At 44.9% G+C, this 11,745-nt stretch overlaps 1 protein-coding gene across 6 annotated transcripts in view; it reads right to left on the bottom strand.

The window, feature by feature from the left end:
• Positions 1-112: 112 nt before the first annotated feature.
• Positions 113-11,745, bottom strand: part of myo9b (myosin IXB) — a 103,105-nt gene continuing 91,472 nt past the window's right edge. For 4 of the 6 annotated variants that reach the window (XM_069927825.1, XM_069927824.1, XM_069927829.1 and 1 more), the window contains 12 exons: positions 11,066-11,107; positions 10,360-10,471; positions 9,610-9,680; positions 8,511-8,703; positions 7,492-7,620; positions 6,622-6,727; positions 5,897-6,028; positions 3,187-3,301; positions 2,725-2,772; positions 2,022-2,164; positions 1,201-1,328; positions 113-1,032 (listed from right to left, as the gene is read on the bottom strand). In XM_069927825.1, the coding sequence (XP_069783926.1) occupies positions 566-1,032; positions 1,201-1,328; positions 2,022-2,164; positions 2,725-2,772; positions 3,187-3,301; positions 5,897-6,028; positions 6,622-6,727; positions 7,492-7,620; positions 8,511-8,703; positions 9,610-9,680; positions 10,360-10,471; positions 11,066-11,107 (1,686 nt within the window). In that variant the 3' untranslated portion in view covers positions 113-565. Of the gene's footprint in view, positions 1,033-1,189; positions 1,329-2,021; positions 2,165-2,724; positions 2,773-3,186; positions 3,302-5,896; positions 6,029-6,621; positions 6,728-7,491; positions 7,621-8,510; positions 8,704-9,609; positions 9,681-10,359; positions 10,472-11,065; positions 11,108-11,745 lie in introns of all 6 variants that reach the window. The other 2 variants (XM_069927828.1, XM_069927826.1) reach the window with 2 other exon arrangements.

Below are 11,745 nucleotides of genomic sequence, written 5' to 3'. Positions count from 1 at the left end.
GCCCAGTGTAGTATCACAAGGTAGTAACAGCATGAGAATGATTTGAAGCCCAGTGTAGTATCACAAGGTAATAACAGCACGAAGGTTTTTGTATTTACTCCAACATGACAAGTTTTTTAAAAAAAGAACATTTATTTATAAAAATTACTTTTTCACAGGTGGGGAAAACGGTTACAGGTGGACAGGGAAGGAGATTAACCTTCTCGACATACCAGACAGGACCCTACAGTGCAACTGAGAAAATAGCCTTGATCAGCCAGGGGAGAAAAGTGTCAGAGGTCATTCTCAGGCAGTCACTCAGAGACTTGGCCCATATGGTCATTCACTCAGAGACTTGGCCCATATGGTCGTTCACTCATTCTCCTGTTGATCCCTTTCACCCCAGGCATTGCTCATTCACTCTTCACATTCAGGTCCCACTCTCTTTCACTCTTGGTCCTGAGCAGTCACTATACCCCCTTGGCTCTGGAGTACGAAGCCGAGAGAGAGTAGTTTAAACTGGCTCAACGAGGTAAGTGTGCAAATGGGGATGATCCACCGTCTTCTCCAATAGGTGGTGGGAATATTACAGGGAAGAGTCATCCTCTCCGTGCGGCAGGTCCGCTAGAGGGTCAGAGAACCTCCTCTGGACCTTAGCTGGAGTGGGTTTGGTCTCATCGAGGTGACCAAGGTTTGGTAGTGATAGGAGGTCCTGCGCACCAACGTACATGGAATGGATGTTATCAGATCGGTGGGAGGGCAGGTTGCGGCGTCGCACTGTGGCTCCCAGTGGGTGGGATTGCCTCACTGAGGTGCCAGGACTTGTGGGAATACTGTCCACAGAACTGATGATGCCATGGGGGAGTTTGATGTTCCGAGTGGGTAGAACAGCTTTCCGAGAGGGCAGCTTGATGCTGGCGAGCATGGAGAATGCTCGTCGCTGTGCGATAGGAGGACGAGCTGGCAACAACACTGGTTTAGTTGGGGGAACGATGCGCTCTGGAACAGCAGGCCGAGGCTCGCGTCGTCCTGTGAACTGGAACACTGCAGAACCTGGAGAGAGAAAAGTTTACTCATTACACAGGTTTTGCAGCAGTTCATCTTCCTGCCACTTATGCAGACCATGACTTGGCATTGTCCAACACACCTGCAGTACTGAACATATGAAGGGGCCTCAGAAATACAGAAGAACAGCAAGATGGCAACCTACTTTTTACTGACCTCCGGACTCCACTTGCCCTGGTCGATCCTCAAGAAGGCTCTCCATACTCAAGGAAGCTTCAGAATCCATGTTTTCCTCATCAGAACCTCTCTGCTCCATTTGTGGGAGCTCAAGTGTCAGCTGATCCCTGGAAGAAGCAGCAAATATTAATAATCATTTACAGTAAAAGTCCAAAAATCTGGATGCCAGAAATTTGGACTACCCGAGAGTCTGGATTGTCAACCTTTTTAAATCTAGCGGGCTTTTGCGTGCATGTATAAGTGTCCAGGTGCACAGCGTCCACGCTTAATGCAAATAATCTTAAAACAAATAAATTAATTTGTATACTGTAATTTTCTTTTCCAGTGTTCATTTTTAAACATAATTTCAAGCTCTTTGAGTGAAAAAATGTTTACATTTTTGTCAAGTGTTTAAAGCTGCTCATTTTGATAAATGAAGCATGCAGTATTTGCTAATGGATAACCTATTAAATGTACCTGTTCATCTCTTCCTCTTATCCTCCTTAAATTTTAAAAGTACTACCTGAGAATCTCAAAAAACTGGACCAACCCAATCTTGGAGCAGTCTGGATTTTGGGATGTTTACCAATTTGCTTCCCCATGCACCTTGACACAATAGAGAGCATGAAATGATCTCAAGACTCTTGAAGATAATTTCCACTGCCTCTGTGCTAGCAAGGCACATGTGGAGTAAGGAGAGGAATGTTGTTATCTCCCCAATGCTCTCTGCCCAAAGATTTCATTTCCCAGTGAGAATCGATGTGGAACCACCCAGGCAATATTGTTTTTTTTATATATGGTAAGGTACTCCCCTCACTGACCTCTCCTCCTTCATTGACTGGATCCGCTTTATCAGGAGTTCCTCCTCGTGTTCCATGTCAGTGTCGGATGGCTCTTCCTCATCCAGGCGTACCAAGGTGGGAGAAATCTCCTCAGTTTGTTTTGGGGTTCGAGGTGCTTTGCTCTAAAACGAAGGTGCAGAAGAAACTTATGGTTACAGAGCACCTGTGTGTCCTGGTTCTATCCCCTCTGATGAAGAGAGTTATTGGAACTGCATCATGTTAGAGATGAAGGGAGGGAATTTGGAGCGATTTGAGGAAAGGGGAAATAAAATGACTCAACTACAGCCAGTAATGAAGTCTTTCACTCCACAATGGTTGGCTGCAGAGAGGTTTGAAGGAGTGAATATGAGGATGTGATGGGAAATCTCCCAGTCAGCAACTGACCATCTTCATTAGAACTTGGCAGCAAATCACTCCCTTTTTAAAATTTTACAGCCAAAATCGAACAGCTGTGGACATCAGATATAATTATATTTTGAGGCCACTCTCGGGAGGCAGGCAATGCCAGAAGACTGCAGTGAGCACTGGAATGGTTCAGATCCTTAGCAAGGTGGCATGCACATAACACATGCAATAGGTGGATGCCCATGGTCATTGAGGGAGGGGCTGTGTTACATGTGAGAACTGTGAGATGAAAATAGCCATGCAGAGAGCAGGTCATCCAAACGAGTCCAGTACCTACCAGTACTCCATCATATGGAGCAGAAAAGCCGACTTCAAGAGGCCAAAGCTGAAGAACAAGAGTAAGATTTAGCAAGAGGAGGAAAGAAAAAAAAATCACCAAATTGTCCCAATTGGATCACCAGGTGCAGAAATAGCAGAGCAAGCCTTTTAGCTACTTGCTTATCAATAGGTGAGCCAGACCCCCACAGTAGGGCTGGGATTGTTTCAGATATTTCCATCTTGTAGAGGTTGAATGCCAACACCGACTCCTTTTTATACCACCTCAGAGCACGATCTTAACCCAGATTGTCATTGACCTCATCTCTCTTTCACTTCCAATGTCACTTCCCCTTCAACTCTATGCAGAGACCTCCAGAATAAAAAAACAGGGGAAATGGGCAATACCCAGTTAAAAGAGCTGAAAGGCCTCCCACAGAAGCAAAATGGCTTGTTTCTCAAAGCTTTGTTTTCACCAACTTACACGTAGGAGCGAGAGGCGGCGGACTGCGAGCTGCTCTGCTGTCTCCAGTTGGGTTATTTCATCCATTTTCATTTTGTATTTGTGCATCTGTTCCGTGATCAGCAACTCCACACACCTGCAAGGAGCAACTCCGTAAGACTTCAACAGAAATGATGCTAGTCAGAAAGAACTGGCCTTCCTACATCTCCTTTCTACTCAAGATATCCCACACATTTCACAACCACTGGAGTGCACTTCAACTCTTGCAACTGTTGGAGAAGCACAAGGACCAATTTGTGCAACTTTCCACCAACAACCATTTGCCCACAGATGTTGGGATGGCACAGCTGGCATAATGGGTTAGCTCAATGCCTTTATAGTGCTAGCAATCCGAATGGGTGTTCGAATCCCGCACCGTCTGTACGTTTTCTCTGTGTCTGTGTGGGTTTTCCCCAGGGGCTGCAGTTTCCTCCCTCCATTTGAAAAGGTGTAATTGGATGTAAATTGGGCAACACTGAAACGGCCTGTTTTTAATTCCCTTATTCTTCTAAAAAGTGGCCATGAAATACAGTCCTACTCATCGGGAAGTTGATAGCTCTGACTATAGAAGACTCCCTCAGACCAGAAGTCTGGAGACTCGCCTGAACAAGTGTGGAGTTCATCAATGGACTTCTCTCACTGGAATCCTAATGGTGATTGTAACAAATATTCTGCCATTTAGAGGTTGCTTTGTGAAGAAAACATCCCCTTCAAGCCACTGCAGCTCACAAGGCAGACATACAACTGTTTGACAGAAAGAACAAGGGAAGGAGCTTCAATAGTTATTTTTATAGAATCACTGGAGTCTCCCTCCCCCCATCAATGTGATCTATCGGGATTATTGTCTGAAGAGGGCACGCAAAATCATTGGGGACCCCTTCCACCCTACACACAGCATTTTTCAGCTGCTCCCATCGGGGAAGAGATTCAGGAGTATCAGAGTCACCAGGGTGAGCAGCAGCTGTCTTCCATCAGACAGTGAGAATGCTGAATGTCCAAAGGAATGGCTCACACTACCCATGGGAGACGCTCATATTCACGAATCAATATTTGTATGGGTGTTTCGTCTGGTTGTGTGTCTGTGTGTTTTACACTGAGGATTGGAGAACGCTGATTCATCAGGTTGTACTTGTGCAATCAGATCACAATAAACTTGACTTAGAGATAGGTGGGGAAGATTTTCAGTAGGTCGAGACGTTTGCCATTTAATAAGATCATGACCAGCCGGTAGCCCAACGTCTTAACCTTTATTTTCCCAATCTACTAAAATCTATCCACCTGGCATTTAGGAATTAAATTTTGACATCAGTTGTCATTTAAAAAAGTTTCCATATTGCTGTTATTCTTGGTAGAAGAGTCTTTAAACCTCACTCCTAAAAGATTCAGATTTGAATTTTTCTCTAGCTCAATGGTTCTCAATCTTTTTCTTTCCACTCGCATATACTTTAAGTTATCTCTATGCCATCGGTGCTCTGTGAGCAGGGATTGCTTAAGGTGGTTTGTGAGTGGGAAGGGAAGGTTGAGAATCACTGCTCCAGACCCAGTTATTACTGAAATATTTTGCTTGAGAAAAATTGTCATTGGCCCATTTCCTTTGGAGTTATGAAACCGTGCACATAACGAGTCAATTATGTACAATTAAAACTGGTTTTCAATCTTTTTCTTTCCACCCACGTACTACCTTAAGCAATCCCTTACTATTCACAGAGCACCGATGGCATAGGGAATACTTATGTGAGTGGAAAGAGAAAGGTTGAGGACTACTGACATAATCCTAGACTCCTAAATCAGAAGGAATAGTTTCTCTTCATCTACTCTGTTGGTTCTTCTTCAGTCAACTTACTTATTTTATAACTCCTGTAGAATAAAACTAGTCCACAAATCTCTCCTTGTAATTTAACCCTAAAAACCGAAGCATTAATCTGATCATCCTACCTAGATTGTTGGTAACTTTCAAGAAGGAATCGGTCAAAAATATGCCAGGCTCTGGGAAAAGCTCTAGAGTGGTGTGGGGTTAGTGAGACCATTGGGAAATCATTCAAAGAGCTGGCACAGAAATAGTGATCCAAATAGCCTCCCTCTATGTGACAATTCCAAGAGTTTTGCTGTGATATTTGCTGCTGGAATGACTACTGAGTAGGCTGGAAAGTGTGCCGAGGATTGGGCTTGGAGTTAGTGTGGTTTGGAGCAGGTTAGATACAACTATATAAATGAATATTGAGTTATCACCCAATCTACAAATGACATCATGATGATTGGAATACAACTCCAGAAACACATTGAATCCCATGTGAAACACGAAAGTCTGCAGTTGCTGCAATTGTGGTAAAAACACACAGAAATGCTGGAGGAACTCAGCACGTCTCGCAGCATCCATAGGAGATAAAAAATATATTACTGATGATTCAGGCCAGAGTCCTTTCTCAAGGTATTGAATCCCTAAAACAGCTGTGGGAAGACGCAAGCTTTGCCAGCTTTTTAGGTTTTTATTTATGGGAAAGGGCAGTTCCCACAGAACATGATAACATTGGCAGTAATTAAACCCGACTCCAAAGGCTGGTAACAGCAGATAAAAAGCCATTAATGCTGAGGGCCCCCCCAGGACCTGTTTTTTTTTTTTTTAAACACAATGCTGGGGTCCTCATTACACTCAACCAATGAATTTGCCAATGGAAGAAGAATGAAGACTCACATGGTTGTCTTGGAGACCTCTTTCATGCTCATCAATGGGTCAGAGCTGTCTGGAGACCGGAGGATGCACGGAGCAAAGACGATTGCAAGAGCATTAGGAGACATTCGATTCATCTCTTCCAACACTGCCACCCTGAAACAAGCATGACTATTATCAAATAGGGAGCACCCCCCCTCCAGCACCACACTGCCGAGGGCAGAGCTCAGAACAATTTCGTCAGTCCCTCTTTTAGAGAAAACTTCCCCAAGCTTCCAAAGTCAGCCAGACACATAAGAGAGATGAGTATCTGCACGGATAGAGAAAAGGGCACACAACTCTCTACACGGGCTAAAGAAAGGATCAAATAACAATCCCCATCATCAACAATTGACCCATTTGAGGAGACAAGCAGAGTTTGGAATCTTCTGGTGTCCATTGGGAGTTTGAGGGTAAGACATTAAAAAAAATCACAGAATGAGCATCACTCCCTCCCTGAGCACGTAACACTCACCCCACTTCCAGAACCATGTGAATTCCATTCCTTCCTCAGAACATTCCTGACCCAGCAGACAAAGTCTCACCATGATCATTCCCCTCCCACCCTCCTTTCCCCAACCCCAAGGTCCAGGTAGAGCATAACCAGCTGGTGCCAATAATTCAATGTTTCCAAGCTACTATTTCCAACACCAATGGTCTAAATCTGTATTCACCAGGACAACCCCCTCCCAATCACATGACCCACTTACTTGACGAGGTGGAAGACGAGACGTTCAAGAGTGTGGAACGTGGCAGTAGGCAGTTGCTCAAGGACACTGTAAACTGCTTGGACCTGTTCTTGCCTCCCTGGATGCTCTGAAAGAATGTAGAACAATTTATTTAAATACAAAGAATAAAGAGAGTTAACTAAATAAAGAGCCTCAATAGAGATTTAAGGGGTGGGAGGGAGATTAGTGATGTAGCTACACAAGACTTTGAGTGGAGGGACAAACTGATGAGATATTTAATCACTGGAGAAACAGAAATTTTGTGTGTTCCCATTGGAAATAAAACTTTTGCTTAGTTAAGTCAATTGTTAGGTCCCAGGACAGTTGCAATTATGTTCTCCATATTTTTGGAAGAATCCAAATACCTAGGAAAGACTGACAATATTTATTGGAACATTTTCAGGGATGAATAATGATTGATGTCACTGGATAGTAGAAATAGGGTCAATGCCAGAAAAAAAGTCCATTCTTTTCCGAGGCAGATTACCATTGAAGCTGCCATCTTCACCCTTTCAACCAAAGGACTTGATGGTCCTCTTGTGCCAGATAATGCTATGGATCAATGGAGATAACTGTGCATGATCCAATCTCTGCCATCATTGGTGAGGCTCCATCAGGAGCACAGGACAGATTTTGGGTCCTGCATTTCAATATCTGGGACACTGCCTGAAAAGGTGTGAGAGTGGATTTAATAAAACTTTTGAAAGGAAATGGAGGCACACTTGGAAAAAACGGAGGGAAGAGAGAACAGGAAAGTGGGAATATATAGAGTCAAAGAACCAGAAGAGGTATGTTAACCTCTTTAAACAATTCTGATTTGAAAATACCCCAATGTAAAATGCTGTGACTCACCAATGGCCTGCAAGAAGTCACCATAGTAGGCAAAAGTCATGAGTGGAACTGGAAGTTCTCGGAGCCACTGTTTAAGCACTCCTGTAATGGCGTGAATGTGGTACTTCTCCAGATGAACCAAGTTTGGGTCTGAGAAACACAACAACAAACACATTTCATTCAAAGATAGTAGTCTGCATTGGTTACATGCAGTATAAAGCTCCCTCTGTGGTGTTCTTTCAAGAACCCCCACGGAAGGAACAGAACCATTGCATATGGATGTGGGATGGCCTCAGGATACCCTTAATAACCTTCTTCTAAGCCTTGCAAGTCTATCCAAGCTGTCTGCCCCTCTTCTTAGGTTGTATTGAGGCTGGGCATCCTTTGTGAAGGAGCATGCAAGATTCCATGGAAGCCTTCTTCCACTAGGGGTCATTGCAGAGCTGAAATGCATCCTTCACATGAAGGGAAAATAATTTTTTAATCATTTTAAAATAGAAGCTCCTACAAAACATTCACGAAATGGTGGTCTAGATAGAAAGGCCAAAATATACCCACAAGGCAGAGAAAGCACAGCAGAAACTTCACCTCCACCCTGGTAATGTAACTTCCCAGGAATGCAATCAATCAAAGTGAATGCTTTAGGCATTTTAGAAAAGTTGACCAAAACTCGTGTTAAAGAAAGAGCAATTTGCAACAGGAATTCAGAAAGAGAATTCCAAAGCTAAGGCACATCTAGCACGGTGGAGCACTAAATTCTGCGTGGGTTTCCTTACTTCCACCTTTCAAAAACATACAGGGGTTGTAAGTTAATCGGGGAATTTGGGTAGCACAGGTTCATGGGCCGGAATTGCCTGTTACTGTGCGGTATGCCTAAATCTAAAATTTAAATCTAAATTCATGGTTAATTAGAGTTGGTTCCTTTCATTCTACACCTCATGTTCACTCTCTGATTCACAGTGTGACTGGCTCACAGGCATAACCGTCATTCCATTTAAGTGTAGTGATATTGACAGAACATTCTGAGGAGCTGGACCCACCTTCTTCCAGTTGCTGCCGTAACTCCTTCATCTTATTGGCGGCCCCTGACTTGCGGTAAATTCCCTCAGTGTACAGTCCATGCATTTCCACGTATTCCAATAGCTTCTCCAACACCACTGGCAGCTTTTGGTTCTCATCCATTAATAGACAAACTGGCACCCCGAAATGTCGTGACGCCACATCTGTGTCATTCTGTCAACAGGAGGTAACAATGGGTTAGATGCAGTGGGAGTTTTATGATTGCTGGCTTGGTAGAATAGAACCACAGAACATTACAGCACTGAAAACAGGCCATTTGGCCCTTCTAGTTTGTGCTGAACTATTATTTTGTCTAGTCCTATTGAACTGCATCCAGTCCATTGGCCTCCATACCCCTCCCATCCATGTACCTGACCAAATTTTTCTTGTATGTGAAAAATGAGTCCACCTTCACCACTTCAGCTGGCAGCTTGTTCCACACTCCCACGACTCTGTGTGGAAAAAGTTCCCCCAAGCCATTCCCCTTTCACCCTTAACCCATGTCCTCTGGTTCGCATTTCACCTACCCTCAGTGGAAAAAGCTACTTGCATTTACTCTATCTGTACACCATATGATTTTGTAAACCACTATCAAATCTCCCCTCATTCTTCTATGCTCCAAGGAATAAAGTCATAACCAGTTTAACCTTTCCCTGTAACTCAACTCCTGAAGTCCCAGCAACATTGTAGCATATCTTCCCTGCACTTTAATCTTATATGAACAACAGGAGATCTAAATTGGGTTCAGGGGATCCTGGGAAGGAAGTGCGGGGTGGGGGGGTGGGGGGGTGGAAGGGACACAAGGAGAGTGGAAAAAGTCAAGAACCAGAGACATTCAAGGATTGGTACGGTGCCAGTGAAAGAGTGGGGGAGGGGGTGGGGAATCAGTTTTTTTCATTAAGGGCACATAGAACAATGAAGGACTAGGTAATAATAGGTGAGGGATGTGTGGTGCTGAATGAGGCTTTGGCCTAACATTGCAGTGCTTTGTGGTACCAACTGAATGCAGGATGGCACAGGATCCTGGGGTGGTCTGTGGATCTCTCTATAGCTCAACAAATCCACCATGTAATTGCTCACCTTGTTGCAGGCTGATTGACAGGGATGTTGAATCTTCATCAAGCACTTCTTATGACAAATCATCTTGCAGGCTGAGAACAGAAAGGAAATAGGCCGTCACCATTAACGACCAAATAAATTCCACAAAACATCCCAGAAAACTACACAGGTCAGGATTGAAGATGTTGATCATCTTCAACCCAACCAAGGTACAATTCCTAATGAAGACTGATGCCGCACAGCCAATGGGTTAGCAGAGTTATGACAAAACATCACACATCCAAAATGTTAACTGCTTCTCCTTCCACAGATGCCCCCTGATTTTCCAGCATTGTCTGCTATGTTTCAGATTTCCAACATCAGCAGCTTTGTTTTGCATTGTTAGAAGTGAAGTTACAGCAAAAGGGTGTCTTCAGTATATGGAAACGAGAGTTAAAAGGGAGCAGGTTCTTCTATTACCTTTACAGGACAATTCTGAGTGTAGAGAGTTACAGAACAAAAACAACATGAGAAAATCATGACAGTCACTCAAAGACTGGGAGTTGGGTGGGGGGTGGGGGGGAAGGAAGAGGATTCATCAGATCAGTTCCATTCAATCAATCTAGACAACATACTGTTGACACCCAATGTTGCTTCAACCAAGTTAAAAGATGTAATCTTCACCCCCCCACCTCCCTCCCCTAGCCATGCACTGAACCGCAAAATTGCCTCTCTCCCATGGAATTGGATTCCTTCGGGGCCAAATTCAATGCTGATCGTTTGTGGACTTACAGCAGCAGAGCAAAGCCTTGTCCATTGGCCAGATGTAGGACAAACACTGGTCACATGACTGCCCGATGTTCACCTGGTAATTGCGGAACATGTGCCCACAAACCTCCTCCTTCTGAAAGATTAAAATCAACAAATTACGATACTGCGGTCAAAAAAACAGATGACTCTCTTCAAAGCGGTGCCCTGCAAAAGGCTGCAGGGAAACCCCCACATGGTGCCCGTGATGGACTCCTCCCATCCACCAATGTGGCCGTCACAGGGCATACTCCCCCCACCACCATCACTAAGAATGGCAGTGATTGGGCACACTTCTACATGGCTACATGGGTCCTTGCAATATCAGACCCAAACCTTCACATGCACCAGATCAAAATCTTTCTACAGTAAAACCCCTGGTATCCGGCACCTATGGGGATTGTTAGCTGCCGGATACATGAATTTTCTGGTTGCTTGAGATTGCATGTTGCATGATTGGCAAACTAATGGCGAGGTGCGATTTCCAGATAACAGGGGTTTTACAGTATTATGGTGGTTTTTTGATTGGAGCAGATTGGGTGTTGACATCAATGTGCTTCAGGAACCAGAGGGTAAGCATACCATGATGTCCTGCAGCTTGTGCTATGAAGCACTGGGCTTTAGCACTGGTTGAAGGTGATCGACAGTTTCAAAGCAGGTTAGTGAAAGACAACTCTGATGCCACACTTACAATTCGATTACGTTTCCGCCTCTTCTTCTGGGACTTTGTTGGCTGAGATAAAGGAAGGAAATGGGTTAACAATACAAAATGGCTCATGGCCTCATGCTCTGTGTCTCCTTCCCTAGATTACACTGAGGTGGGGATGAGGATGGGGTGGTAAAGTTGAAGACTAAAGTGGGGGTGAGGTGGGGAGTGGGGGCGTGAGGTTGTGGACAGGGTGGGTGTGAGGTTGCAGACAGGAGGAGGTGAGGGAGAGTGTGGGGGTGATGAAATTGCAGATTGAGGAGTAGGTAAGGATGGGGTGTGGGTGAGTGAAGTTGCAGACGGGGGTTGAGGGGTATGGGGGTGATGTTGCAGGTTAAAATGAGAGTGAGGGTGGGGTGTGAGGTTACAGACTGAGGGGGTGGGGTGAGGCTGGGGTGTGGGGGTGAGGTTGTGGACAGGTAGGGGGTGACGGGGGCGTTGGTGGGTGAGGTTGCAGACTGGGGGATGAGGGGGGGATGAGGATGGGGTTGCAGACTGAGGGGCGTGGAGGGGCTGGGGACTGGGGTTGTAGACTGGTGGGGTTGAGTGGGGTGAGTTTGCAGACCGAGGAAGGAGTGAAGTTAGGGGGGTGAGGTTACAGATTGAGGTGGATGGGGTGAGGTTGCAGGTTGCAGGGTGAGGGGAGAGGTTGCAAGCTGAGGGGG

Source organism: Narcine bancroftii, chromosome 3 (genome assembly GCF_036971445.1).
Source record: "Narcine bancroftii isolate sNarBan1 chromosome 3, sNarBan1.hap1, whole genome shotgun sequence".
In the NCBI taxonomy this organism is placed as follows: Eukaryota; Metazoa; Chordata; class Chondrichthyes; order Torpediniformes; family Narcinidae; genus Narcine; species Narcine bancroftii.
The sequence above is the reverse complement of the archived record's forward strand: the minus strand, read 5'-3'. Positions and strand labels throughout refer to the sequence as shown.